At 43.9% G+C, this 26,332-nt stretch overlaps 1 protein-coding gene and 1 long non-coding RNA gene across 8 annotated transcripts in view; one reads left to right on the top strand and one right to left on the bottom strand.

Annotated features, from left to right (window-relative positions):
- Positions 1–2,292: 2,292 nt before the first annotated feature.
- LOC310664677 lies at positions 2,293–8,182 on the bottom strand. Of its 2 annotated transcripts, none has more exons than XR_014505027.1 (5): positions 7,811–8,182; positions 6,097–6,177; positions 5,757–5,816; positions 5,063–5,263; positions 2,293–4,361 (listed from the first exon to the last, which is right to left on the bottom strand). It is a non-coding gene; the product is annotated as an uncharacterized lncRNA (long non-coding RNA). The 2 variants fall into 2 exon arrangements; XR_014505028.1 differs by lacking the exon at positions 7,811–8,182 and adding an exon at positions 7,555–7,575.
- Positions 8,183–8,347: 165 nt separating this feature from the next.
- TRAF7 (TNF receptor associated factor 7) overlaps positions 8,348–26,332 on the top strand; it is a 33,844-nt gene continuing 15,859 nt past the window's right edge. Inside the window, exons 1-6 of one of the 6 annotated variants that reach the window (XM_083414008.1) lie at positions 8,361–8,489; positions 15,477–15,621; positions 19,550–19,667; positions 19,880–19,937; positions 21,307–21,398; positions 26,214–26,330. In XM_083414008.1, the coding sequence (XP_083270134.1) occupies positions 19,587–19,667; positions 19,880–19,937; positions 21,307–21,398; positions 26,214–26,330 (348 nt within the window). In that variant the 5' untranslated portion in view covers positions 8,361–8,489; positions 15,477–15,621; positions 19,550–19,586. Of the gene's footprint in view, positions 8,490–8,624; positions 8,695–10,820; positions 10,971–15,476; positions 15,622–19,549; positions 19,668–19,879; positions 19,938–21,306; positions 21,399–24,708; positions 25,206–26,213; positions 26,331–26,332 lie in introns of those variants that run through there. The other 5 variants (XM_083414006.1, XM_083414005.1, XM_083414007.1 and 2 more) reach the window with 5 other exon arrangements.

The raw sequence follows: 26,332 nt of genomic DNA, 5'->3' as shown, positions 1-26,332 counted from the left end.
GTTTTCCGGTCTCAAAAGCTTTAGGAAAGTAAAGCCAAAACTCTCCCTACAAGAACTTGCATTTTCCTCCTTGCTGATCTGAAAGAATGCCTCCTTTCTAAAAGACCTTTGTGGGTTTAAGTCCTGGTAGTTCCACCACCCAAAGAACCTAATGTGTGGCATGTGCAGGGGCAGCTTCCAGGTGACACAAAGATGCACCTGACACCTACACTCTTAATGCTTTCATCCTATGAAGATGCACCTCTTTACCATGGCGTTTTGACACTTGAGATTTATATTCTTAGGATTCAGCCTATTCTCGTCATTGTAATTTGTATTTTTGTGACCCTCCCAGGGGACCTTTGGGTGAATGGCAGGTATTTCATTAAACTAGTAATAACGTCACCAACCAATTTAAGAGTGCTGCACTCCATCATCATAAATGGCAGTTTATTTAAAACCTGCCCAGCGTGAGATTCCGTCCCCGCCTAAACTACAACCCAAGAGATCTGTTGCCTGCACCCTGATTTTCAGCTGGCGATCTTCAGGGAATCTTGTGCCAAACACCATTCTCGCCATCCATCATTCAAACTGGGGTGAGGGGGAGTGGGAGAGAAGAATCGGTACAAGCCTCAGACATTTCACTGCCACTTAGCATAAATCTGAGTGTTATTTTTCCTGTTGGCAAATAGGCGTATTGTATAATGGAAACAACAGCCAAGGAAACAAATTTCAACCCCCCCAACAGCTCTCCAGGTGTTCCAACAGGGGGGACACTCTGCCCTACCTGGAACCATGACTGAATGTGGGGCCTTTTGCATTCAAGCAAATTAACTTGGGGCTACAACTTACCCCCCCCCCCATCAAATGAAAGTGTGATAAGTTCAGATAAGTTGGTGTCTGTGGTGTGAGATGAAGGATTTGATAATCCCCAAACATCCAGAGCCAGAAACCCTATTCAGAGGTAGAGGTTTTCTGTGCAGTATACCTTTGTCCCTGCACATTGCACAAACACAATCTAAAAGTATATTGTTGCAAACTTCTTCGCCAAGGCTCTTAAATATATATTTTTGCATGAGAGAAATTCAAAACTGCTCATATTTTTGTGACTGGACAACATTTAGCTTTCTAAACATACATTTGATTAAAAGGCTTTTGGAAAACCAAAGGATTTTAAGTTTACCTTCTGAAAATGTCAGATATTACAAAAACACAGCCTGATAAAATGTATCCTAAGCATACATTACCTTGTAATAATAAAACATTCTTATTTGGTTAGAGCAGGCATAGGCAAACTCGGCCCACCAGATGTTTTGGGACTAAAACTCCCATCATCCCTAGCTAACAGGACCAGTGGTCAGGGATGATGGGAACTGTAGTCTCAAAACATCTGAGGGCAGAGTTTGCCTATGCCTGGGTTAGAGCATGGTGCTGATAATGCAAAGGCCGTGGGTTTGATCAGCATACGGGCCACCTACATTGCAGGGAGTTGGACTAGATGACCCCGGAGGTCCCTTCTAACACTATGATTCAGCAAGCTGCTTTCTCTCATCTTCTGCCCACTTCTGCTTTTTAATCAAGATAGGCGTCAAAGGTCAGTCTCACAAAGGTTTCAACAGAAGACGTCTAAATAGTAAATTTTTCTCAATAGTTTTTCAAAAGTTTCAACGGAAGACGTCCCAAAAGTCTCAAGAACTGATACTACTGTTTCGTAATAGTCTTCATCAGCCAGTATAGTGAGCCCTGATCCGTAGCATGAATCTTACTTACATATTCTTGTGAAAAATATTGGCAGACGAAGACTATTACGAAACAGTAGTATCATTCCGGAAACACTCCTTGAGACTTTTAGGACGTCTTCCGTTGAAACTTTTGAAAAACTATTGAGAAAACTTGAATAACCATTGTGACTGACCTTTGATGCCTATCTTGAACACATGGCTTAATGTTCTGCGCCACTAGTCTGTTACATTGTATATATATATGGATTTATTTCTACTTTTTGAATGATCTCATTATTCTATTACATATGCTCTAACAGTTATTAGCCTATGTGTTGTGTCCATATTTATGTGCCTGGTTCTCATTGCAACACAGGGGTTTGTTTTTGGCACTTCTGCTTTTTGACTTGTCTGTTATGCTCAGGCAGATCTGGCAAGCCCATGTGGTGCATTCCAATAGAACCAGTCTCTGAACACTAATGAAAGCAAGTTCTTTCACACAGTTCCTTCATTTCCTTAGGGTGCTTCCTATTTGCAACCAACATCTGCCGGGCAGCCAAATCCAGAGCAAAGAAATTTTTTACACTTGCAATTAGATGTCAAAAATTGATTTTACAGAACATATTAAACAAAATTTACAAAATCTTGCCAGAAAAACTTGCATTTCTTTTATAAGCCAGGCAACACTAGAAAGAACAGATAAAAATTTACAGAAGGAAAATGTATTAAACAAAATTTACATTTTTTGCCAGGAAAATTTGCATTTCAGCATTCTCTGGCAACAGAGATGCCCTTTGTCTTTGAAGAGCACTGCCAGCTGTGCTGAAAACACTTTCACACGGCACACTTGTTCCTGGGATAGCCAGAAACCTCTTTGCAAGCACCTTCAACATGGGGAAGGATGCCTCATGTGCCTTCCACCACATCAGAGGGCATTCATCAAAGTCCACTCTTGGCATAGCCATATAGCTTCTTAGCTCTTTTTCTGCTTTCAATTCAGACAACGGTGCTAATCCATCTTCTGCCAGGTCCTCCTCTTCCTCCTCTAAATCAAAAATTTTCGCCAACCCTTTTTTTGGCTGAGCAGGCGGAGTACTGGGCTCCGTAGAAGCAGCACACAGACTCCCATGCAAGTCTGCCATCTTCTTTATGGCCTCCTGCCTGACAGCCTCAGGAGCCTCCAAGAACCGCAGGCGAAACCTTGGGTCACACAACGAAGCTAGACCTAAAGTGGTTGTCATAGGTGCACTTTCATACTTTTCTGACAGTGCACCCAAAATTTCATATTTAATATCCTGCAGCAGCACACTGTCTCCCTCATCAGGCTGGAGACTTTTCTTAATTTGTCTATAAAGTGGCAGAACAGATGAAGCAGTGATATCATTGCTTCCACTCAGAGTCGTGGTGATGTCCTCTAACACAGCCGTTGCAGACACAAAGTCTTGTATAGCAGAGATATCACACTCTTCCAACATCAAATGGTTTTTGGAGGGATAACCCAGAAACATCTCACTTAATGCACTTTTGTTTTCAAGAAACGTTTGGCAGAGCTTAAATGTGCTCCACCATATTGTGGGACAAGCACTCGGCAAACTAACTTTCTCCATCTGAAGTATCTCTTGAGATCTGGCAAAGTCTCTTCTCATTTTCCAACTATGGCTAATGCTATTCTGCAGGTTTTTCAATCTTGTAACTGCCTTTTTCAGCTGTGTCAAGTTTAAAGCTCGGTTAACCCCAACAGTTATATTGTGGGCAAAGCAGGAAACGTGCTCTAAACCAAGCTGCCTAACTACTTTTACAATATTTGTACCGTTATCAGTTGTACTGCAAAATATATTCTTCACATCTATGCCCCATTCTGATAATGTGTCTGTGAGCATTTCACAAAGATTATCTGAGTTGTGGTCCTTCAAAATATGTTTACAGCCCAAGAAAGCATTAGTCAACTTCCACTCATCTGATATGAAATGTACAGTCACTGCCAAAAATTGAGTGCCTGCTACTGATGTCCAGCAATCGGTAGTGATGACCAGCTCAGTATCCTTTATCCGGCTTACTTCTCTCTTCATTTTCTCCACGGTGTCATTGTAGAGTTTTGGAACTCCTTTGGTTGCAAAGTATTTTCTGCTGGGCAACTTATATCTTGGGTTTAGAGTGTTAACCATCTGGATAAATTTTGGGTGGTCCACTGTGTCGTAAGACTGCATGCATGTAGCCACATACTCTACGATTGCCTGAGTACAAGATTTCGGTGCCTTCGAATTGAGCGGCTGAACATCCAATGTTGTTTTCAGCCGTTTTTTAGGATTTTCTGCAACCGTTACTGCAGGCTCAGCAGCACAAACTGATGTTGCAACAGGAGGATCATCAGCTTCATTACACGAATCGGTGGAAATGTCTTTTGATGGAGAAGCCAACTCCCTAAATTTCAGTGGGTGGTGAAACTTGAGGTGGCTGCTTAGATTTGAGGTGTTTCCGCCTTTCGCAGATACCGAATTCAAACATATCTTACAAATGGCGATATTATCAACCACCACTCGATCACTTTCATCAGCAGGCAAGCCAAAATGCACCCAAACAGCACTTTTGGTTTTGGGCTTGGCTACCAAATGGTGGTATTCAGGACAACTCAAAGAACGGCGATGATGAGTTACATATAATCTGGGAAAACATTAAAGAAAAAGAAAAATCTAATTTTGATGTATACGATATATGAAAAGCAACTCAATGATAGTATTCTTCAACTAAACAAAGATTTCTGGAGAAGATATGAATGTCCTATACAGTTTTGGGGGCAACTCTAAAATTTTAGTAAGTAGTAGATGACAGTGGACAGCTGAGCCTGCACTGCGCAGGAATCAAAAGAAGCACTGGCTTCACGGTTTTTCCAAAATCATGATTTTTGCATAGCACACACACATCATGATTCATGATATACTGCCACATCACATACTATGAAAATGCTATAATAATGTGGACTTCAGAACCGGTTTTGAACAATATACAGTGGTACCTTGGTTTACAAACTTAATCCATTCCGGATTGGTTCTTAAACCAAGGCATGCTTTCCCATGGCAACGGGGGGACAACTTGGATTAGTTTATGAACAACTTGGATTAAGAACGCTGCAAACCCAGAAGTAGGTGTTTTGGTTTGTGAACTTTGCCTTGGAATAAGAACATGTTTCACTTCCTGCTGAGTGTGTTCCATTTGTAAATTGAGTCCCCTGCTGCTATGGGAAAGCACACCTTGGTTTAAGAATGGACTTCCGGAATGGATTAAGTTTGTAAACCAAGGCACCACTGTATTGATACATCGCCCAGCCCCCCTCATCAATTTGTTCTCTTAGCAGCAGCCCGTACCTCATAACATCTCGCAGAGTTGGGAGTTCAGAGGGCAACAATTCTCTGCCAGTTCCAATTAGATCGCTCACGTGCGTGGATGTCCCAAGACTTGTTCTCTCGTTAGAATCCATTGAAGGTCAATTCCCACTGGTTAAGACGGTAGTAGTAGCAGCACTGACAGACAAGTAATTTTTAACACAATGATGAAGATTCTTCAATCTGTGAAAGAAGCAAATACAGCTACAGCACATTAGTGAATTATATATATGTTTAACAGTAATATACAATTCAATATAAAAATATGTATAGTATATAAATAAAGAATAAAATCAAATTATAACTGCAAGTACTTGACAATTATTTTAATTTTTATGCAATTTTACACTTTTTTAAAAAATAAGAAATTTAAAATTAAATTGAATTCCACATAAATGTTAAAAATGTTTGTATGTACAGTGGTACCTCTGGATGCAAACAGGATCTGTCATTTTGAGTGTCTGCGCATGCAGCAAAACCTGGAAGTTTCGCCGCAGAGCGTAACCTGAAAACGCTCAACCTGATGCACATTTAACCAGAGGTATATCTGTACTTATTTAGCAAGCAAATCTAAATTATATTAATTCAACCAAAATATTTTTTTAATTCCCAAGTCATGTTGCAACTTTTAGCACCCCTCATTTTTTGAATTTGAAAGTTGAAAAATTCAACACACCTGAATTAGGTTTGTGCCAACCTATTGGCACTCCACATATTCTGTTTGCTGGCCATTTTCCTATGAGAAAAACAATGGAATAATACAGTTATCTCAATCCACTAACATTGGCTGGGGTAGTCAATGCATCCCAATGGCAAAACTCAATATATTTCTGGGACATTTTATGCCGCAGGTGATTTTTTTGTTTTCAAAGGGAAAACTAACTAGTAACAGGCTAAAATTTGGAGATATTCATCTAAGGAGCACCCGCTAGGTCTACTTATGTGTAAAGCGCACAATGAAAAGTGTGTCTGGTAAATTTTCTTGGATGAAGGTTAAAAACTCCAATTAACCTCACCATAAAGGCCTGGCACAACCCAGTGTCCTGCTTGATCACTTCTGATACCAACATAGTCTCTTCTCTTCTCCCGTGTGCTTCCTGAAGAAAATTACAATAATAAGATTGAATTAATTGCCAATAATACATTTTGTTTTCTAAATAGACAGGCGCATGGTTCCAGCTTGAAAGGAAGGTGCCTCTCTGAAACCAGCTTTTAAGCCTCAGCTCGTGCTCGTAATCAGTAAACTGCAACCAGTTTTCATACGAGGTGTCAGAAAAGTAAGAGCTCATCATCGGCTGCTGTCTGATGGGCTTAACTGATTACCCACCCAGATTTTCCAAAATCTCAGTTCAGGCTCCTCCCTCTCTAATGGGCTCATATCATTCAGTGGCAGCAAACACACCTGGAAATGTAAAGAAGGAGGCCTTAACAAGGAGCCCAGACCTGGTCAAAGGGGGCCCATCTAGTCCAGCATCCCGTTCTGAGAGTGGCCAACCAGATGCCTTGAAGAATTCTGTAATCATCCTAGCCACGCTCAGAAAAACAAATGCTTCTCACAGGTAGGAAAAAAGACCAAGGGAAGGAGGCCTCAACAAAGTCTTAAACAAGACTGGAGACCTACACATAAAATGAACTGGCCCAACACTCAACATTGATATGACAGTCCTGCTATGCTGCCGCAGAATGATCTGCAGCAGCAAGCGGCTGCAAGATCCTCCCTTTCTGAAAGGTAAAGGGTCCTTTGCAGGATCTAAAGCAGATCACCCATTCCATGAGAAATATGAGGCATGAACAAGAGAGTTTAAATCACCTCCTTCAAAGTTCTAACTTTCATTAACTCATACAACATGGCCCTGCTGCCAGAAAAGCAATTCACCCTATCACAAATTGTGAGATCTAGCAGTTAGAACACTGGCCTTTTAACTTTTTCAGAATCCAAATCTGGATTTGGGGACCAAATTCGTAATTTTGGGCCATGTAACTTATCTAGTAGCTTAGATAAGATCTCAACTAAGTAATGTTGCAGACCGGGGGGGGGGGGGGGAAACCCTGCTCAGCCATGAAATTCACTGGGTGACCCTGGACCAGGGTATAAATATACAAACTGCCACGTGGGGATTAAAAAACCATGGGTGTCATCCAGTGTCAATCCCACTCAGAGCATAGCTATAGAAATTACTGGACCAAAGACTGCCCTGTCCATTAATTACCATGGGTCTACTCTGAGTAGACTCCTGCCAACCTAGCAGTTCGAAAGCACGTCCAAGTGCAAGTAGATAAATAAGTACGGCTCCGATGGGAAGGTAAATGGCATTTCCGTGCGCTGCTCTGGTTCGCCAGACGCGGCTTAGTCATGCTGGCCACATGACCCGCAAAAACTCTGCAGACAAACTTCGGCTCCCTAGGCCAGTAAAGCGAGAGGAGCGCTGCAACCTCAGCGTCGTTCGCAACTTAACGATCAGGGGTCCCTTTACCTTTTACTCTGAGTAGAACTAACAGTGACTGCAATTCTACACTAGGACGAGGTTTTCCATTCCTTACAGCATTTTCGTAATATTGCAAAGCTTTCAACAGGTCTTAAATAAACATAAAACATTTTAAATAAAAAACACAACCGCGCCTGTTTACACGTGATGTGCCCCTTTTGGAATGTTCTGCTGTTGGGTCAAGCGAGACTAACCACTATAGCCCTAGAAACAGGCCTTTCCGCCCGCGTGAAGCGAACCTTACCGTCAACAGTTCGAGCGCAAGCGGGAAAAAGAACGCGCAAGCTCGTGGAATCGGCTTTTATAAACTCGCCCCACTTCCCAATTGGCTGGTACTTGCTCAGGGACGCTAGCCAATTGCGTTGCCCTGTCGCACGACCTTCTGCAGCCAATCGTCTTCCTCCACCTACAGACTCTGTTTCCAATGGCCGGCACAGTCTACAACCCCACGCCATTGCTCCCTCCCCCCCCGCCGCTGTCATTCTCTCTCGGGACATTTGATTGGATAAGCCTAACGTGACTCAAAATCGGCACAGCCATAGAGGCAAAAGAAAATCAAGGTGGGGAGTAGACGGAGGCCCTCTTAGAGAGACCAATAAAAAAGCAGCCGGAAGGGTCGCGCGACACGCCACTGGAGCAGGCGCTCATGGGATCTGTAGGCCGCAGGCCACAAAAGAGGAATCTCGGTGAAGCGCTTCACTGGGAGGAAAAAACCACGAATCCCGGCAGCCCGCGCGGCGAGCGATACGTGGTCGTCATTTCCGGCCCGGCTTGCTGGGAGGCCCAGAGGTGGGGAGCAGACAACCAGGCGCTTGGCGGTGCATGAGCTGGACTGTGGCTGGGAGAAGGCGGGGGAGCCACCATGTGCCGGGGGGCCGCGCTTGGGCCGGCCGCCTCCTCCCCCCGCCACTCCCCCGCGTCAGGTGAGAGCGCGAGGGGCAGGGCCTGTGGGTGGTGAGGGGGAGGGGCCTCCTGAGGCGGGCGCCCCTCCCTCCAGGTGCTGAGGGGAGGGAAATTGTTATTATCATCATCATCATCATATTCTATATCTCTTTAAGGGGCTCAAGATGGTATACGTGGCTTTTTCGTACCCCCAAATGCATTTTATCCTCACAACAGCCCTGTGAGGTGGGTTAGGCTAAGGTAGCATTATTCATTTACTACGTGCTTTTTAGCATAATAAGGATATTGAGATTATATATATACAGTATACACACACACATATACATACTGCAATATATATGGCAGAATATATATATTTTTGCCTGCCCCTCCATTTTTATCCTCACAACAAACCTGTGAAGTTGGCTATGTTGAATATTAGTTACTGGCCCCAAGGTCTGCGATTCTGTTGTTGTTGTATCGTATTCTTTGTCATTGTCGTCCATCCTCCCCGCTCCTCCCTTTTTCTCTACCCAACAACCCTGTAAGGTAGGTTAGGCTGAAAGATAGTTACTGGCTGCAAGGTCACATTGCAGTGTACATGGTTAAGTAGGGCTTTGAATCCCTCATCTTTGACCAATGCATCAGCTCCTTCTAGCATGGCTGTATAATGCTGTCTTCAAGAATTGGTGCCCAAGTTTGCTTGTTTCTTCTCTTCTTGTGCCCTTTCCTTGTGTGTCCTGGCTTGGATTGTAAGCCTGTGGATGTGAATTGTCTTATTTTCTAGAGGGGTTTTGCTGGGGTTTTTTTGTTGAAGAGCACTACAAAAATGCTTTAAATCAGTGGGCAGAAAGCATATTGAAATTTCTGGTAGGTCTCTGAGCAATTTCTTGTAGATTGGCAGGTACATAATATATAATATGTTAGAATAAAATAAACTCCTTTTCCCTATAACGTAATATAATAGCTGTAAACTATAATAACTGTAGCAAAATGCAACCCCACATTATAATAGTGAAATGAAGAAAGATTTGTTGGGGGAGGGTAATCAGAATTAGGAATGGCCCCCCCCCCACCTTTGGTATTCTAAATAAATTTGGAGGTTCAGATTTCTTTAATTCTGGTCCTTCACGCCAGATTACAATTAGCAGATCTCAGGGATCTAGATGTTAAAAAACAAAGTAGATTCCACAGACTTGAATCTTGACCATACTCACTTTAAATATATATATATATATATTTAATGTTGGTGTTGATTGGGATGGCAGTCCATTTGGGCACCCAACTGACTGCTCTAACTACTTCAGGGCAACCAAGGCAGTGTCTGATCCATACAACGGCCTGCAGCTGGATTGCCACTGCCTTTTCAGGCACCCTGTCCAAGAAGTGAGTACAGTCGTACCTCAAGTTGTAAACGCCTCAGGTTATAAACTCGCTAACCTGGAAGCATTACCTCGAGTTGAGAACTTTGCCCCAGGATGAGAACTGAAATCATGTGCAGCGGCAGGAAGAGGCCCCATTAGCGAAAGCACGCCTCTAGTTAAGAACAGTTTCAGGTTAAGAACGGACCTCTGGAACGAATTAAGTTTGTAACTAGAGGTACCACTGTATTTGTGACTGGACAGTAGTTATTTAACACTTCTGAGTGCTAAGGTGGGGCACACCAGTATCTCTTTCAAGGCAGATGGCACACAAAGCACTCCAGCACCCCCCCCCCCCCCCAGATTTGGAGGGCCTTTGCAGTGTACTTCAGAGTTGGAGAACCTGTGACCCTCCAGATATTGTTTCACTACAATTATCATCATTCCTTGCTGACTGAGGCTGATGGGGTTTGGAGTCCAATACTATCTGAAGGGTCATAAGTTACCCACTCCTGCTCTGTCTGCCTGCACACCATAAATAATCCCCACCCCTGAATCCTGGGCACTGTTGCTTACCCCTCACAGGGCTACAATTCTCAGCACCCATAACAAACTATAGTTCCCTTGATTATTTTTCCTGGCAGGTGTGGGACCAGTGATGTGCTTTAAATGTACAGTGGGTACACAGCCTTAGTCTTTTTATGAGATTCTGATTTTATAATTTTTACGGTGGACTTCCTTGAGTTTAGGACAAGTGTTACAGCAACTTACTGTTTCAGCCTAAAGTTTGCAGGCTGCAAGAATGTATTTCATGGGTTGCTTTTTAAAAAAACCTTGATATGTTCCAAATGGATGGGCTTTTTAAAAAAGAAACACTTGCCCTTCTATGAGTAAGGAGGGCTTCCCTTTCTTGGCTGAAGCCTGTTGGGAATGGCCGAGATGAGGAAGTGCTAGATGATTGGCTGAGGTTGGTAGGGGATTTTCCTGATGAATTTACATATCGCCTATTGCTCTGCATGCCTTCCTATTTACATCACTGAGAGAGCAGACTACAGCAGAGGCCAGCAGGCATGCAAGAGACATTTTGAAAGAGGGAAATCTTTGCCTGAGATCTTCTCTGTGGAGTGTTCTGCATGATTCAGCTCTCGGTCTGCATGTGAGGTAAAATACTTCCTCTGTGGACTCTCTCGCTCTCACTGGGGAAATACTATGGCTCTGTGTGAGCCCATCAGCAGATCACTAAACTGCTGCCTAGATCAGAGAGAATTGGAATCAGTTGTGTCAGTTGAATAACTTGAGCTCAAATCAGTTTATGGACTTGAAAAACCTTCATGTTTTATTTTTCCAACTTAGATGCCACTATTCATCCTCACAGGCTCCCAAGGTGGTTAACTGTTTAGGTTCCTGTTTTGTGTTAGCTCTTAATCAAGCTGTAGAAGGTTTTGAACTCTTAGGTGCCTGAGCAAAAGGATGGTTTGAGGTGTCCTGGTTCTGACTGGTGTTAAACTGTTTGCTGCTTTTTATTCCTACTCATTCTGACTGTTGCCTCCTTCCTTGGAGGAAAGTGCAGTGTTCTGCCTATGGGCGGTTGTGCTTCATAGTGGCTTTGTTTAACTTCCCTTTCATGCTTAGGAGGTTTTGTGTACAAGCAGGGCGTAAATGTCAGTGATTTCAGAGTTTTCATTTCTCAGGGCAGCTCTTTAAGCCAGCTGGTCTTTCACCCATTGGATGAAGTGCTATAGCTGTTTTCTGGGCTCTTGGGCCAGCTGAAGCAAAGGTTAGCCTTGTGCACTGCTTTTTAATTTGGTTTTAGAACAAAGTTAAAGCAAACAGTTGAAAATCACCTATCATTTTCTTGCTTCTCTGATTTTGTTACCTTTTGAGATGCAAGGAGGCGAGGTTGTGGTGGATTGTGAAATGGTGCTGGGGGATGGAATGCAGTGTGCTGTAATTTGCCCAGCAATAACTAGCAAGCGTCTAGACCTTCCTAATGTACAGGTGCAGTGTTAGAAACTCAGATATATAAGCTGTGCACCAAATGGCTCCTTAAACCAGGGTTGCAGTCACCAAAACGGAATGTCTAGTTGCCATTTTTGCGTAACATGGCTCAGTCTAAATTGTTATTTTTCAAAGGATGCACTGAGTCTGATTCTCAGTGAAACATCTGGCTAGTTCAGATGACAACATTCAGCTAGGTTAAGAGCTTTGACAACTTAAAGCAGAAAAGTCCCTTGATCCAGCGACAGTCCTCATATATATTGGCCTGATCAGATCTCTTTTTCTTAATGGTTACTGCTCCTGCTCAGGCTACCTAGAAGAAACATTATGGTTCCAGAAATTCATTCCTAATTGTACAGATAAAATATAACTGATAGCATTCTACAGAATGGGGTATTAGCATGTGAGAACAGTCCAGATCCAAATACAATGATTCCCAGGATGCACCTCCAGATGGTGGAGACATCAGGTGCCATCCTGGCTGCTAGGCATCTTCACTTGGTCACAAGTAGTTGATAGCCAGATGCAAAATGCACCTGCCGCCTGACTAATTTTGAACACTGCCCAGGTGCATCCAGTATGAATGTGGGCTGTTTCTGGCTTTCTGCTAAGTTGGCGCATCATAGATGAGCCCTATGCATCAGTTTCCACGGGTATATGTGACCAGTATTTCATGCAGCAAGCATGTGAAATGTGAGTGACATGTCCTTAAGTACCTAGAGCAGCAGATTAGTCCAGAGCCCCTGACAGAGGCCTCATGTAAGGTTTTGCATGCACCATTCACAAGTTACACATTTACAGCAGCAGCAGCAGCAGCATAGCAAATGTACTCTGAGTACTGATGATTGCGGCATGGGAGAACAGCTTTAACTGCACAGGGATGGGAGATACCTAGTGGTGCTAGCATAATCAATAATATAACTAGAGTTCTGTTGGAACTGATCAAGGGTCTCTCTAGCTCAGCATCCTTTTTCCAGTGGTGACCTTGCCAATGTGTCCAGGAAACCCAAAAGATAAAAATGCTGAGAGCCAGCTTTCACTTTTTAGGGATTACTTCAATGCTGAGTTATGAAAATGTTCAGCTGTTTCTTTGGCAGCATTGTAAAATGCCCAGGTGACTCAGCCTGACAACCACATGTGAAATACCTTTAAGGAAGTAATTGTGAACTGATTTCAGTGCAGAGTGTCTTGGCTTGGATTTGTTTTTTAGGGGGTTAGATGTGAATTAGTTTCCATCCTTTCTCAGTCTATGTAAGCTTATATTTTTAAAATTTTTATCTTTTTGTTGTTGTAAATAATACATTAGGTTCTCTCTTGATCTTATTTAACACTGATTACAGTGGTACCTTGAGTTAAGAACTTAATTTGTTCTGGAGGTCCGTTCTTAACCTGAAACTGTTCTTAACCTGAGGTACCACTTTAGCTAATGGGGCCTCCCGCTGCTGCTGGGCCGCCAGAGCACAATTTCTGTTTTCATCCTGAAGCAAGTTCTTAACCCAAAGTACTATTTCTGGGTTCGCAGGGTCTGTAACCTGAAGTCTCTGTAACCCAAGGTACCACTGTATATGCTTCCTGGTGTAGTTTGGGGAAGATCCTTGGTACCCTGTCTGCTGTGGCAGCTAGCAATTTGAGATTTATTCACTTACTTTAGTATCGGGCTGGCAGTCTTGCTTTTGATTCTAGTGTCTGAAATTTTATTTTCTTTCTTTTCTGTGATAGTAACAGCTTACTTAACCAGTTCTTAAATGCTTGGAATATTTCCCTTCCTCCGTATTCCATAATTGGGCTAAACTAATCTTTGCTGCCACCAGCATAAGCTGGACCAAGCTTGAGCAACATTTTCTGGAACAGATCCAGTAGCAGTCCTTCAGGTTCATCTATTAACATGCCTGTATTCATAAAACTGGTAATGATCTGGGGAACCTGTGACCCTTCAGTTGTTAGACACCATCGGGCCAGTGGCCAGGGATGATCAGAACTGCAGTTCAGTGACATCTAAAGAACAGAATATTGCCCATTCTTCTTCTATTCCCAGACAATAGGAGGGGTGAAACTTGGACAAAATAGCCAGCTCCCAGGGAGAAACATAGGTGAGCCCTCAGTTGCCTTCCTCATACCCTGTTTAATTTTGCCCAAGAGGTGATACTTCTGAGTGGTTTTGAGACCTCAAGATGGCTGCAGGCTCTGCACTCTTGACTGAAGAGCTTTTGTGGTACCCTTCCAGTATTTTCTCAGCGAAGGACAACCCCGCTGATAACTAGCATGTCTACTTAAATAATCTCTGTGTTGATAATTTGCAGCTTTTGTCAAACCAAGCTGCCTTGTCAATTGAAGGTGATTCTGTTGTGTTAGAGTTTGTTGGGCTTGAGTCTGAAGGTGCAGGAGACAGATCCATTTTCTCTGATGCAGCTTTGGTGAGTGCCCATGAGCTGCAGCAGAAGTTGGCTAAGGAAGCAGTTTCATGGGCTATGGTCAGTGTTCCCACGACAGTGCCTGGATCTGTGGCCTCTAAGTGCAGATCAACAAATGCAGGAAACGGAGAGCCCTGTGGGTTTTTCCTTTCTTTCACCATGAGTAACTCCGCTTCATTCTAGAGTCCTGTAATTGTTTGTTTTCTTCTGAGTAAACAGACTTGCAGCAAAGGAAACAGGAGGACACAAATACTACTGGAGTACATCAGATTTTATAAGGGGGCAGGGAGAAGGAAGTCTAAATGTAAATAAATCCATATAAATAATTCTATGACCAAAAAAATGGCATAGGTTTCTTATGGACCAGCACATCACTTGGCCATATCCATCTGGCTGGCCAGAACTGAGAACAAATTCATGGAGTATTAAGCTGTCAATAGCTACTAGTCACAGTGGCTTTGCTCAGCCGCCTCCTGAATACCAGTTGCTGGGGATCACAAATGGGGAGACGGCTGCTGTTGCACTCCTTCCCAGCTTGTGGGATTCTTATTGGTGCATCTGGTTGGCCACTGTGAGAACAGGATGTGGGACTAAATGGGGCCTTTGCTCTGATCAACCAGAGCTGCTTTTATGTTCTTAACAGAATGATGGCCTCAGTGGACCTTGACTGGTCTGACCCAGCAGGGCTCTTATGTTCTTATCCCTGTTCCTAATCATATACTGAGGTGGATGGCTTCCACCTCCTCTCTGGCATCTGATTGCCATCAGCAATGTGACTGACTGAAAGCTCATTCTTTCAGCTTACTATTTCAAGTTTATTTTTTATTTTTGGCAAAAACATAGAAGTAAATTAAACAAACAAAAAAGCACAACCCTGAGTTGCACAGCTGTCTTTTCCAAACAGAGGCAGGCCGTGGGACCTGGATCCAGTCATTCCACCACCACCTCTTCAAGGTAGGGCTGCATGTTCTTCTTTGCCAGCTGTGTGGCAAGAGGCTGCTCAAACTGCTTGTGTTCCTAGTGCAAAGTGAGAGGTTTGGTTTGCTGATGGAACAGGCAGGCTAGAAGGTGGCTTAGCACGTACAGTCTTGGGAGTAGAGAACACCAGAAGAGACTAGCTGCTGGATCAGATCAAGGTGGGGGGGGGTGTGATTCAGTCCAGCATCTTGTTCTCACAGTGGCCAACCAGATGCCCTAGTGGGAAGCCAACAAGCAGAACCTGAGAGCAACAGCACTCTTCCCTGCTTGTCATTCCCAGCAACTGGTATTCAGAGACATGCTGTCTCCAACAGAAGAGAGTAGGACTTACCCATCCAACTTGGTGGCCATCACTCCTTCCTGGAGCTAGGGCACTGTTGCTGGATAGGTGCTTCTGCAGAAAGAGAGCTTGTCTTCTTCCAAAGGTAAGATCAGAATATTATTTTTGTTTTTTAAACTCTCTCATACCAAATGTAACGGATTTGTAGAAAAGGCTTTACATCCTGAAAAAAAAGGCAATGCATGTACTGTTGTAAACCAAGAAAATCTTTAATAAAAAGTATATATATATTTTTTTAAAGGGACGCAGGTGGCACTGTGGGAGCCTAGGACTTGCCAAACAGAAGGTCGGCGGTTCGAATCCCCACAGCGGGGTGAGCTCCTGTTGCTCGGTCCCTGCTCCTGCCAACCTAGCAGTTCGAAAGCATGTCAAAGTGCAAGTAGATAAATAAGTACGGCTCCGATGGGAAGGTAAACGGCGTTTCTGTGCGCTGCTCTGGTTCGCCAGAAGCGACTTAGTCATGCTGGCCACATGACCCGGAAGCTGTACGCCGGCTCCCTTGGCCAATAAAGCGAGATGAGCGCCGCAACCCCAGAGTAGGCCACGACTGGACCTAATGGTCAGGGGTCCCTTTACCTTTACCTATATTTTTAAAAAATTACTTTAATTAGGGAAACAAAAAAATAAAAACCCTTCCATAAGATATAAACAAGGCACACATCATTACAGTCAAGCCACCGTTATAAAATGAGTCAGGAAAAATTAATTAGATCTTGCCTATGACCAATTCTCCAGGAGGATCCTCGATTGGTCAAAGTAAAACAAAACACTCCTAAGAGCAAAATAGCATTAAATAGTAGGATGTGCATTTAAAAAATAGGGCCATGTTTCTCAAGCTGTGCAAATCACTTAATTAAGGCATTCCTTAAATTACTGAGGTCTGTCACATTCTTCCTGACTTTGGAACTTCATTTGGTGGCCTTGCCAAGCTTCTACATACCCCCTCTCCACAGTTGGTGTACATACATTTGCTCCAGATGGCGCCACTTTATCTTTGGCTGGAGGTAATTAGATTCACAGCAGTCAGAAATTCACAGCCCCAACTTTTTTGGGGCAGGAAATCAATCCAAGCCTTTCCTGCTTATATTCCTGTTGGGCTTGCAAAATCATTTGCTCACCCCGTTTTTCTGCTGTCATATCTTGTTTAATTACTTACTGTGTCTGTGGAATGCTTTTCCTAGTGAGGTTTGCCTGGCACCTTCATTATACACCTTTAGGTGCCAGGCAGAAACATTCCTTTTTAACTAGACCTTTGGTTGATTTGATTGACATCCTATTCCCTTTTAAAATGTGGGGTTTTTGGGGGGGTTATTGGGTTGTTTTTATTTTGATTATATATTTTGTTGTCTTGTATTTTGATTTTGTTCTGTGAACCGTTTTGAGGCCTCTGGGTATAGGACAGTATATAAATCATCATCATCAACATCTTCTTTTTCTGTGTTTGAAAGTCCACATGGCTGAGCATTCAACTAGATGCTGAAGGGCCTATTCCTGGGGTCCTTCCACTTTTGTTCCTTCATCATGTTTATTTTGTGGAGCTCCTGTTTCATTTTACATGCCCTTTTAATCTATGAAAGTTCATCCCTTCTTTGGCTGCTACTCTTAAACCCATTTCCAGGCTGCTATGAATAATCCAAGGATGTTGGTAATCCCTAGTAAATCTCCCTTGCTAGAGATTCTTTCTTCATGGCATTGAAAGAAGTGCCTTTTTTGGAAGCATCACAACTCCATCCCTTGTACTCATCTCAGGATGTTGCAGGCTTCTCTCACCACACACCTCATTTAATTTAAAAATTAGAGCCTACAGTAAACATGGCTGCTTGGCCACATTTTGTCTGACTCTTACGTGATGTGTGTGAACCAGCTCAGAATGTTTACTTAATAGCTGCGGCGAGAATTTTTGTAGAAAAATGGCTAGTATCTACTGTTCTTTAATGCCACGAAAGTGATTGGTTTCTGCTGCTTCTCACAGCAGCAAAACCCAAAGTTAATTTCCTGTTGAGTGAGGTAAAAGGTAAAGGTAAAGGTACCCCTGCCCGTACGGGCCAGTCTTGACAGACTCTAGGGTTGTGCGCCCATCTCACTCAAGAGGCCAAGGGCCAGCGCTGTCCGAAGACACTTCCGGGTCACGTGGCCAGCGTGACATCGCTGCTCTGGCGAGCCAGAGCCGCACACGGAAACGCCGTTTACCTTCCCGCTAGTAAGCGGTCCCTATTTATCTACTTGCACCCGGGAGTGCTTTCGAACTGCTAGGTTGGCAGGCGCTGGGACCGAACAACGGGAGCGCACCCCGCTGCGGGGATTCGAACCACCGACCTTTCGATCGGCAAGCCCTAGGCGCTGAGGCTTTTACCCACAGCGCCACCCGTCTCCCCGTTGAGTGAGGTACTACCTCTTTATATTGATCTTGAACCTTTTGCCCATCAACTTCATAAGAATGTAATTGTCTCATCTGGTTGAAGTACACCTTCATTTTGTGTTTAGTAAAATTTTAGCTTGGAAGTAGCGAAACCATTTCATATGCCACAATTTTAGCATCCAACTCAAACCAAGGCTATACAGGGTGGGGGACATTCCTTTGTTTCCCTCTTCCCCCATGCCCTTTTTTATTTTGGTTTCATTACTGGCTGCTTTGAGAATTTGAACCTAGTAAAAAGTGTTTAAAGAGCTGGGGAAAAGAGAAAGCACCTGGATGCTGAGCGCTCTTGTAAGAATGAATTGTTAGTTTCTCTGTTACAGTGTTGACGGCTCCACAGTTTGCCTTGTCGTTTTCTGAGCTGAACAGGGCAAGTAGAGTCCAGGAATTGCAGCTCCCTTAATTGATCCAAGGTTTTGCTCTTGGCCTCTTACCACATATGGCTCAGGTCACATGGAAGAGAAATGTTTTTGCAACAGAAGATCCAAGTGCGTTAGCTGTGCCTCCTCCAAGGAGCCAGCCCACGCAAGGAGAGGTCCAAGCACCTAGGTGGCTTTTAGGTGGCTCACAGAGCAGCCTAATAAGTTGCCAGCTAGGTACCGCTTCCTTTCCTAGGCCTGCCACCTGACATGTGGGGATTGAACCCTGAGCTGTGTGTATAGGCAAAGGCTGAGCCTCCAGCTCCTCCCAAGCTCTGCCAGAGCACAACCCCTGAGAGAAGTTTGTATCAAGGAGAAGCACATCCAGCATCTGCCCTCTGGAGGGGCTGGATCCGGCTTCCTTTGGCATTTGTTTACATGGTAACCTTTTGTCTTTTTGATCCAGTCAGACTCTTGGAGAAATGATGGGAGTGTTTCAGGTGGACCCACCATCTTCCATCTTTACCTGGGTAGAAGTTGGTCTGAGAGCAAATCAGCCATACAGTTCACCAGTTCAGACAATTACCTAGCTGTCGTTTAGATCATGGAATCATAGAAGGGAAGGGATGCCAAGGGTCATCTAGTCCAGCCACCTGCAATGCAGGAATCTTTTGCTCAACATGGGGCTCAATCCCATGACCTTGAGATAACAATTCTCATGTTTTACTGACTGAGCTTTCCAGCTGTTTCCCAACCTGGTACCCTCCAAATATTTTGGAGTACAGTGCCCATCAGCTCAAGCCAGCAGGGCCAGGTGAGGGCATTCTCTGTGGCAGCCCCTAAGCTGTTGCACTCCCTGTCCACAGAGGTGTGCCTTGCACCTTCATTATACAGCTTCTGGTGAATATTGAAGACACACCTCTTTATCCTGGCCTTTGACACCTGAGATGTATATTTTTAGGACCCACCTTATTTCTGTGCTTGTCAGTTGTTTTAAACTGCTTTAATATTGTATTTAAATGTTGCAACCCACCCTGGGACCTTAGAGTGAAAGGCAGATAATTATGAATAATAATAATAGCAATAATTGTGCTATTTTTAAAAATATTAAGTTATTTTAAAAAATATTCTTAAGCCAGCTGTGCACAGGCTTGGTGCAGCACCTTTTGCATGTCTGAGATTGATTATAAATAAAGTATATTGTCCTTTAACAATGTTCTTTATTTTTATGTTACCAGAGGCAGCGTTTAGAACATTCAAATGTGGGGTTAGATTATGAGCGCCAGTAAGAACACCCGCTACAATCGTTTCCCCAGTGGTACAACAAACTGTGCTGCTTCAGAAAACACTAACGGGGTAAGAGAATGCAAGATTATTTTGGGGGTGGGCCTTTAGAGTCCTGGCTTTTGTTAGCTTACTCTCTGAATTTCTCAGAAAAATGGGCTATGCTTCTCTTGACAGTCTGTGGTCGTATCCAGTCACCCCTCCTTTTACTAACCCTGTTTAACTGGTGCTTTCAGTCTGCAGAGGACAGATTATGTGATGATGTGTTTCCTCTCTTTTTCCAGACCAGAATGGAGACAACTTTTGGGCCTGCTTTTTCTGCAGTGACTACCATCACCAAAGGTCAGTGTTGAGCAATCTCTAGTTATTATCACACTGCATTGAAGGGTTATAATTTTGCTTCTGTGCATTGAACAATGAAACCCCGCAGCATCTTATGTCACATCCACAACATGTATTTATAAACATGACTTTCCCCAAAGGTGCTGGGAATGGTAGTTCTGGGAGGGGTGAACTACAGTTCCCAGGATTCTTTGTAGGGGAGCCATGTGTTTGAAATGTATGGTGTGAAAGTGTTTAACTGGATCACAGTGGACAAGGTCCTCTCTCACATGTCCACATAATGTTCAACCCCACAGGTGAGTTATGGAGGAGAGGTGCTCCCCGCCTGATGGGAGAATATACTGGGAGAGGCACCCTTTCCCAACAGCCAACACCAAGAGCCATTTAGGGCTTTAAACATTAGCACTGACACCTTGAAATCAGACCAGTGCAGTTCTTTTAGGGCTGGTGTTATATGATCCACAATGTTCCTGACAGCAGTCTAGCCTCTGCATTCTTCAGTAGCTGTGGTTTCCATGCTGTTTTCAATGGTAATACTATGTAGAACACACTGCAATAGTCTGTCGTACTTTGTGGAGTTGATGGAAGCAGCCAGATTTATTTATCGCCAATGAATTGCAGTAGGCAAACACCACAACAGTGTGTGCCTGGTGGTGTAGGAAGGGGGGTGCGGTGGGTGCGGACCGCCCCTGGTGTCATAACTGAGGGGGGTGACCGTGGGGCCTGGCCTGCAGTGTGCCCGAGCCACACATCTCTCCTGGGGAGTGACGCAGTAACTCGGGCACTTGCAGGCTCCATTCTGCCCGAAAAAGCAACATGGGGCTTGCGGACTCCATGGAGGTTCCGTGCAGCATGCTCTGCCCTGGCTTGCCCCGCCCCATGGGTGGCTTGCCCCGCCCCCGGGTGCAGAGCATTTGTGCTGCCCCGGGCGCCCAAGCAGCTAGCTACGCCACTGTAGCAAGCTAAAGAAATCTTTCATAGGCGGAGCCAATTGAGAGCACCAGTTGGGAGTGCTTAATAAATACACATACCATGTGTGGCTGTAATGCCAACAGCCGCTAAGAGTAGGAGCATTCATCTTCAACTGTTTTTTGAGTTTGCGGGGTTAAAAGCCTATGGAGGGGAATTGGAAGCTCTTGTTCCTTTTTGTTCTCTTTTTCTTTTATGTGTGTGGTTGGGGAATTGCTGTCCCCCCCCCCCCCCGAGCTGCTTCATTGGGAAATTGATCTATGGATAGATTATAGAGCAGCCTTTGCCAATCCAGCTGGGGTGGAAGGCAGCAGGTTGGCGAAGGCTCTTCTAGAGACATCTGATCTGGTGTATAGAAGTTGCAGAATTTCTGAGATGCCTGTCCTGGTTCTTCTTTTAGCGGACGGGAGTAGTACGTTCAAACAGCATCGCCGGACACCCTCCTCTTCCAGCACGCTCACCTATTCCCCTCGCGATGAGGACGATGGCATGGTACGTTCTTTGGCATGAAGTGTCACTTGCAGCTGGGAGAGGAATGGGGTTAGTGCTGTGGGAGGTGGCTTTGCCAGGCTGCTATCATGGACCCTGCAGTTCCCATACTTATGTTTTCAAGTCCCAGTTTCTGGTTGCCTGCTTTTGTTCCCTTCACTTCAACACCACTAGAAGGTGCTCCTCTGCCCATCAATTCTATGCTGTGTGAAATAGAATGTAGGTACATAAGCCCAACACTGATCCATTGGATTGTGCCACCCACAGACCTCCTAACTTTGTTCATATCTGTCTGCTTCCATGGACTTTGAGCAGGAGGCTTCCATGGTAGGGAATGTATTTGCAGCTGTCAGGGTGCAGACCTCGCCTGTGCTGTTATGGTTTCTTACCTGCAGTTTTCCAACAAATACATGTCTGCTGACTGGCTTCGGACTATGGTCTCAGCCTAGCCTGCTTCACAGGGCTGCTGGAAGAATAAATGAGACTAGATGGCTTCAGTCAGACATCGGTTGGATAGTGCAGAGCAATATGTTAAGTATTCTCATGTGTATACACACATAGAGTGCCCACTTAGGCTTGCCCGGTCACAATGCTATAGTAACAGTAGAAAGCACAAGCCCCCCCCCTCCCCCAAAATCAAGCTGTAGGCCTAGCATCCCTCCAGATTGGATTGCTGAAACATGAAGCTGCCCTTTGTCTGGAAATGTCAATTGGTGTGAAAAGCTGCTGTTGTCTGGGGTGTGGTGGTTTGAATACTTTAGCTTAGTGTTCCATCAGCACTGCTTATCTCTTCATTTCTGGGCCAAGTTTAAGGTGTTGCTTCTTACCTTTGTGCTGACAGCTGACTTTTCTTCTTCTGTTGTGCCCTTTTCTGCTGCTTCCACCCCAACCCCTCGTTTATATGGATATTTGCTTTGCAGATTTGTGTAGCTGTTTCCATTTTTATTTTGATGTAGACAGGGTTTTATCATGACCTAATCTGATTTTGGGCAACGTATGTCACTCTGGTTTTTGTTGAAAAAGCATGGGGTTTGAAATCCTTTATATTAAACAATAATTCCCACCAGTGCTCTACATATTGAACTACTGTATCATAGAGGCACTGTGGGCTGAGCATCCCTGCTTCAAATCTTTCATCAGCCCCATCAGCCCAGCAAGATCGCTTGGTAATTATCAGCCAAGTGCTGTGACTGTCTCAGTTTCCATCTGCAATAACTATTGTGATGGCTACTGGCTTCCTATACTTAATTTAAGGCATTTATATTCCACCCTTCATAATATTTGTCCCAACGCTATTTATGCTGCACTTAAAAACACACACCAAACACAACAATATACTATGCACTGGCTGAATTAAAATCAATAAACAAGTAACACACTTAAATAGCCATTAAAACCATAGAGAGAGAAGCAGAGCTTAAAATACAGCTTCTTTCCAATGTTAAAAGTACAAACCATTGAAAACATCTTCCCCAACAGCCTAAAAGTTAACATGGTGTATCTTAGGTGGGTCCCCATGAGTAAGTGAGTTCCATAATCAGGGTGCCCTGTATGAGAAAGCCCACCCTTTGTGGCCACCCACTTGACCTCTGAGAAGGCCCTCATGGAAAGATCTTGAGGTTTGGGCAGGGTTAGTATGGGAAGAGGTAGCCCTTTTATGCTACCTGGTAGTATGAATTTCATTGTATAAATCTGTTTCATTTTGTTTAAATTACAGTGTATTCCACATCCATCAATCGGGGTGGTTTTATGGTCAAATATTAACATATATAATAACAACTAATAAAAATAAACTAATAGCAATTTTCTTGAAGCAGCATAAAAGTAATAGATGGATCAACAAAAGCTAAATGCCCGGGAAAATGACAATGTCTTGGCTGCATGATGTAAAGAAACTGGAGAAGGTGTCTGGGGAGAGTGTTACAAAGCCAAGGCATCACCCCTGAAAAGGCCCTTTCTCTTGGAGCCACCCACCATACTTCAGATCAGCCTTCCCTGGCCAGCCGCCCTCCAGATGTTTTAGATTTTAACTCTCATAAGCCCCAACCAGCATGACCAGTGGTCAGGAATGATGGAAGCAGTACCCAAAACATCTGGGGGTGCCAGGCTGGGAAAGGCTTCAGACAGCAGGCGAACCCAGAGACTGGCCTCTGGAGATGGTCTCCTAAATACAGGCAGGCACATAACCGGAGACAGGCGAGTCTTTTGGTACCCTGGTCTCAAGCCATGGAGGGATTTAAGATCAAGGCTATCACTTTGAATTGGGCCTAACAATGGAACAGGAGCCCAGAGCAGTTTCCAAAGCGTGGGCAGCATTTCAACCAAAGGCCTCCTGAAAAATATTTGTTTCACCAGGAGCTTTGGGAGAATCTAAATCAATTCAGTGTTGGTCAAGTGTTCTGTATTTTATGTTTGTTGATTTTTTATGTGATGGTGACTTATACGTATGCCTGTAAATAAAAATAGAGTAATGGAAAAAATTGTATTATTGTAATAACCTGCAGCTTTATAAGAGTATATATTTAAAGTAGATGAATAAGTGAGCAAATTAAGTTAATTTGGATATGCAGAAGATATTAAAAAATAAATTTAAGGAACTGCAGAAAGAGGGGGAAAGAAGTCAGGTTTTGAAATGTTAAAATGATTGTGAAAAAATTAGTGAAATGTATAAACCTGAAAAGCATAAACATTTTTTAAAAAAGAGTAATGACTGGTTCCAGTTAGCAGAGTTCAGGCATTTTTCTGAACTGTATATTCCCAATCTTCAGTAGAATAACCTGAAGGTTACCAGAGCATTACTGCTAAGTAATAAGTATTTGTTGATGAAACAGTCATAAGAGCTGTGCCCTGACTTGTGATATCCGTCTTACTCATGGTCTGGATTTCCTTTTGAGGCTTGTATAATACAACCTGCTGGTTGCCTAGTCTGAGAAGTATTGGGGAAGATTTCTAACTTGGTGACAGAATGTCTGCTTGCATGCAGAAGGTCTCAGGTTCAATTTCCATCATTTCTAGGTAGGGCTGGGAATTTCCCCCCTGCCTGAAACTCTAGCGAACTGCTGCCAGTCTGTGTAAACAACACTAGGTCAGCAAGACCACAATGGTTTGATTTCTGGGGAAGACCCATGGCTCTGTGGTAGAACACCTGCTTTGCATGCAGAAGGTGGTAGGATCAATCCCCGATGGCATCTTTAGATAGGGCTAGGAAAGACTGCCAGTCAGTTTAGGCAACACTGACTAGATGGACAAGTTGATTCAACTCGCTATAAAGCAGCTTCTTGTGTTTATTCTATCTGGATTTTCTGTAGTCATACTTGGCTCCTTGGCGTTTAACCATTGCCATTTAACTGCCAAATCAGTTCAAATGACAGTGTCTTCTGAAACCCCCAAAGCAACCCACCCAGGCCCCCTACTCAAGAGATCCTCTCTGGTGCTGCTTTGAGGAATGCTGTGTTAGAAATCTGAGGGGCGTGTGGTTCCACTGGCAGAACATCCCTTCCTGAGCCAGTCCCAGAAAACTTGCAGCCAGAACGAGGCTGGCGATTGGTGGGCTTTCTGCCCAGCTGGCTCTCCCGCCAAACAGGAAAGCCACAAAGCAGAACCCGGACTGAATTGAATAGGAGGAAGTCTCCAACCATCTACGCAAAGAAATTTGGCAGAAGTGAAAGAGGCAGCCTAACAACAAGTGCTCTTAGGAACAGCAGCACCCATGAGAGAAGCATGTTACCCTTTGGGTAAAGGATCCTAGCCGGGAACTGGCGCTTCTGGAAGGAAGCCCAGCCAAGCACCCAGAAGTTCCATGCCAGGAAGGTGAGCCGATATGCAGAAACATCAAATATTGAGACAGAAGTAGGCACTTTCCAGCAGCTGTTTCACACTTGTCTGAGGTTAGTCTAGCTTGAGTTTGCAGTTTAACATTTCTTTTGAAAGAAGCAGGTTTTCTGCAAGTCATTTAGCTTGCATAAAATGAAAATGAGATGATTTACAGAGGGCAGGAGTGTGTATATGTATTTTCAGGTGAGGTATTAAAGGAAACAGCTCTGCAGACTAAATAAAATCTGTTCTGTCTCCTCCTGCCTTTGTCTCATTGCTGAGGCCCAAATTCACCCAGATATCACTAAATGTTAAGTAGCTGCAGGGTTTTTATTGTTGCTCCTAAAATGTGAACAACTTGTAGTTGTTACAAAAATGGTGCTGTAGGGTTCCTTCTGTTTGCTTAGAGCATTAATTGGCATTCTGCAGACCATCTTTTACTACCAGAATCAGAGGAACCACCCATTGAAATGGAAGCTTGGTTTCAGTTCAGCACAAGATATGTGGATTTTGCAGAAAAGCCACAAAAATTCAGCTTCCTGCAAATCTCGGTATTGGAGTAGAGATGAGACCTTTGAAAAAGGCAGTTGCTGAGCCCTTTATGATTGCTTGAAAATCTTCTACAATACCTGGTGAAATCTGAGGAGGCAGAAAATATTTGCAGTGTCTAGAAGATGCTGACCTTCCCTGTGAACAATGGAAGCAGAATAAATTTGCTGCATAGTAAAAAAATGCAGAATAGAATGCAAAAAAAGAGAGAGATGCAGGCTTGCTTAATTTCCATAACTTAGAAAGGTTGCAGAATCCAGCTTTGATTGGCATAGAATGTTGATATGAATTTAGTCCAAAGAACACACAGCCCTCGCTTATGTGTGTAAGCAAGAGTTTTCTGGGATCTCCCACAGTGCCCAAACCCCAGACCAACTGCTAAGCATGGCAGAGCCTTCTCTGTGTTTTGTCACATGTGACTCTAAATTGCTGTCCTTTTTCTCTCTCTCTCTGCAGCCACCAATCAGCACTCCACGCCGGTCTGACTCTGCCATCTCCATCCGCTCGTTGCATTCAGAGTCCAACATGTCCCTGCGCTCAACTTTCTCTCTCCATGAGGAAGAGGAAGAGCCAGT

Source organism: Podarcis tiliguerta, assembly GCF_965153285.1.
Source record: "Podarcis tiliguerta genome assembly, chromosome: 14".
In the NCBI taxonomy this organism is placed as follows: Eukaryota; Metazoa; Chordata; class Lepidosauria; order Squamata; family Lacertidae; genus Podarcis; species Podarcis tiliguerta.
Note: the sequence above shows the minus strand (reverse complement) of the source record. Positions and strands in the feature narration are given on the sequence as shown.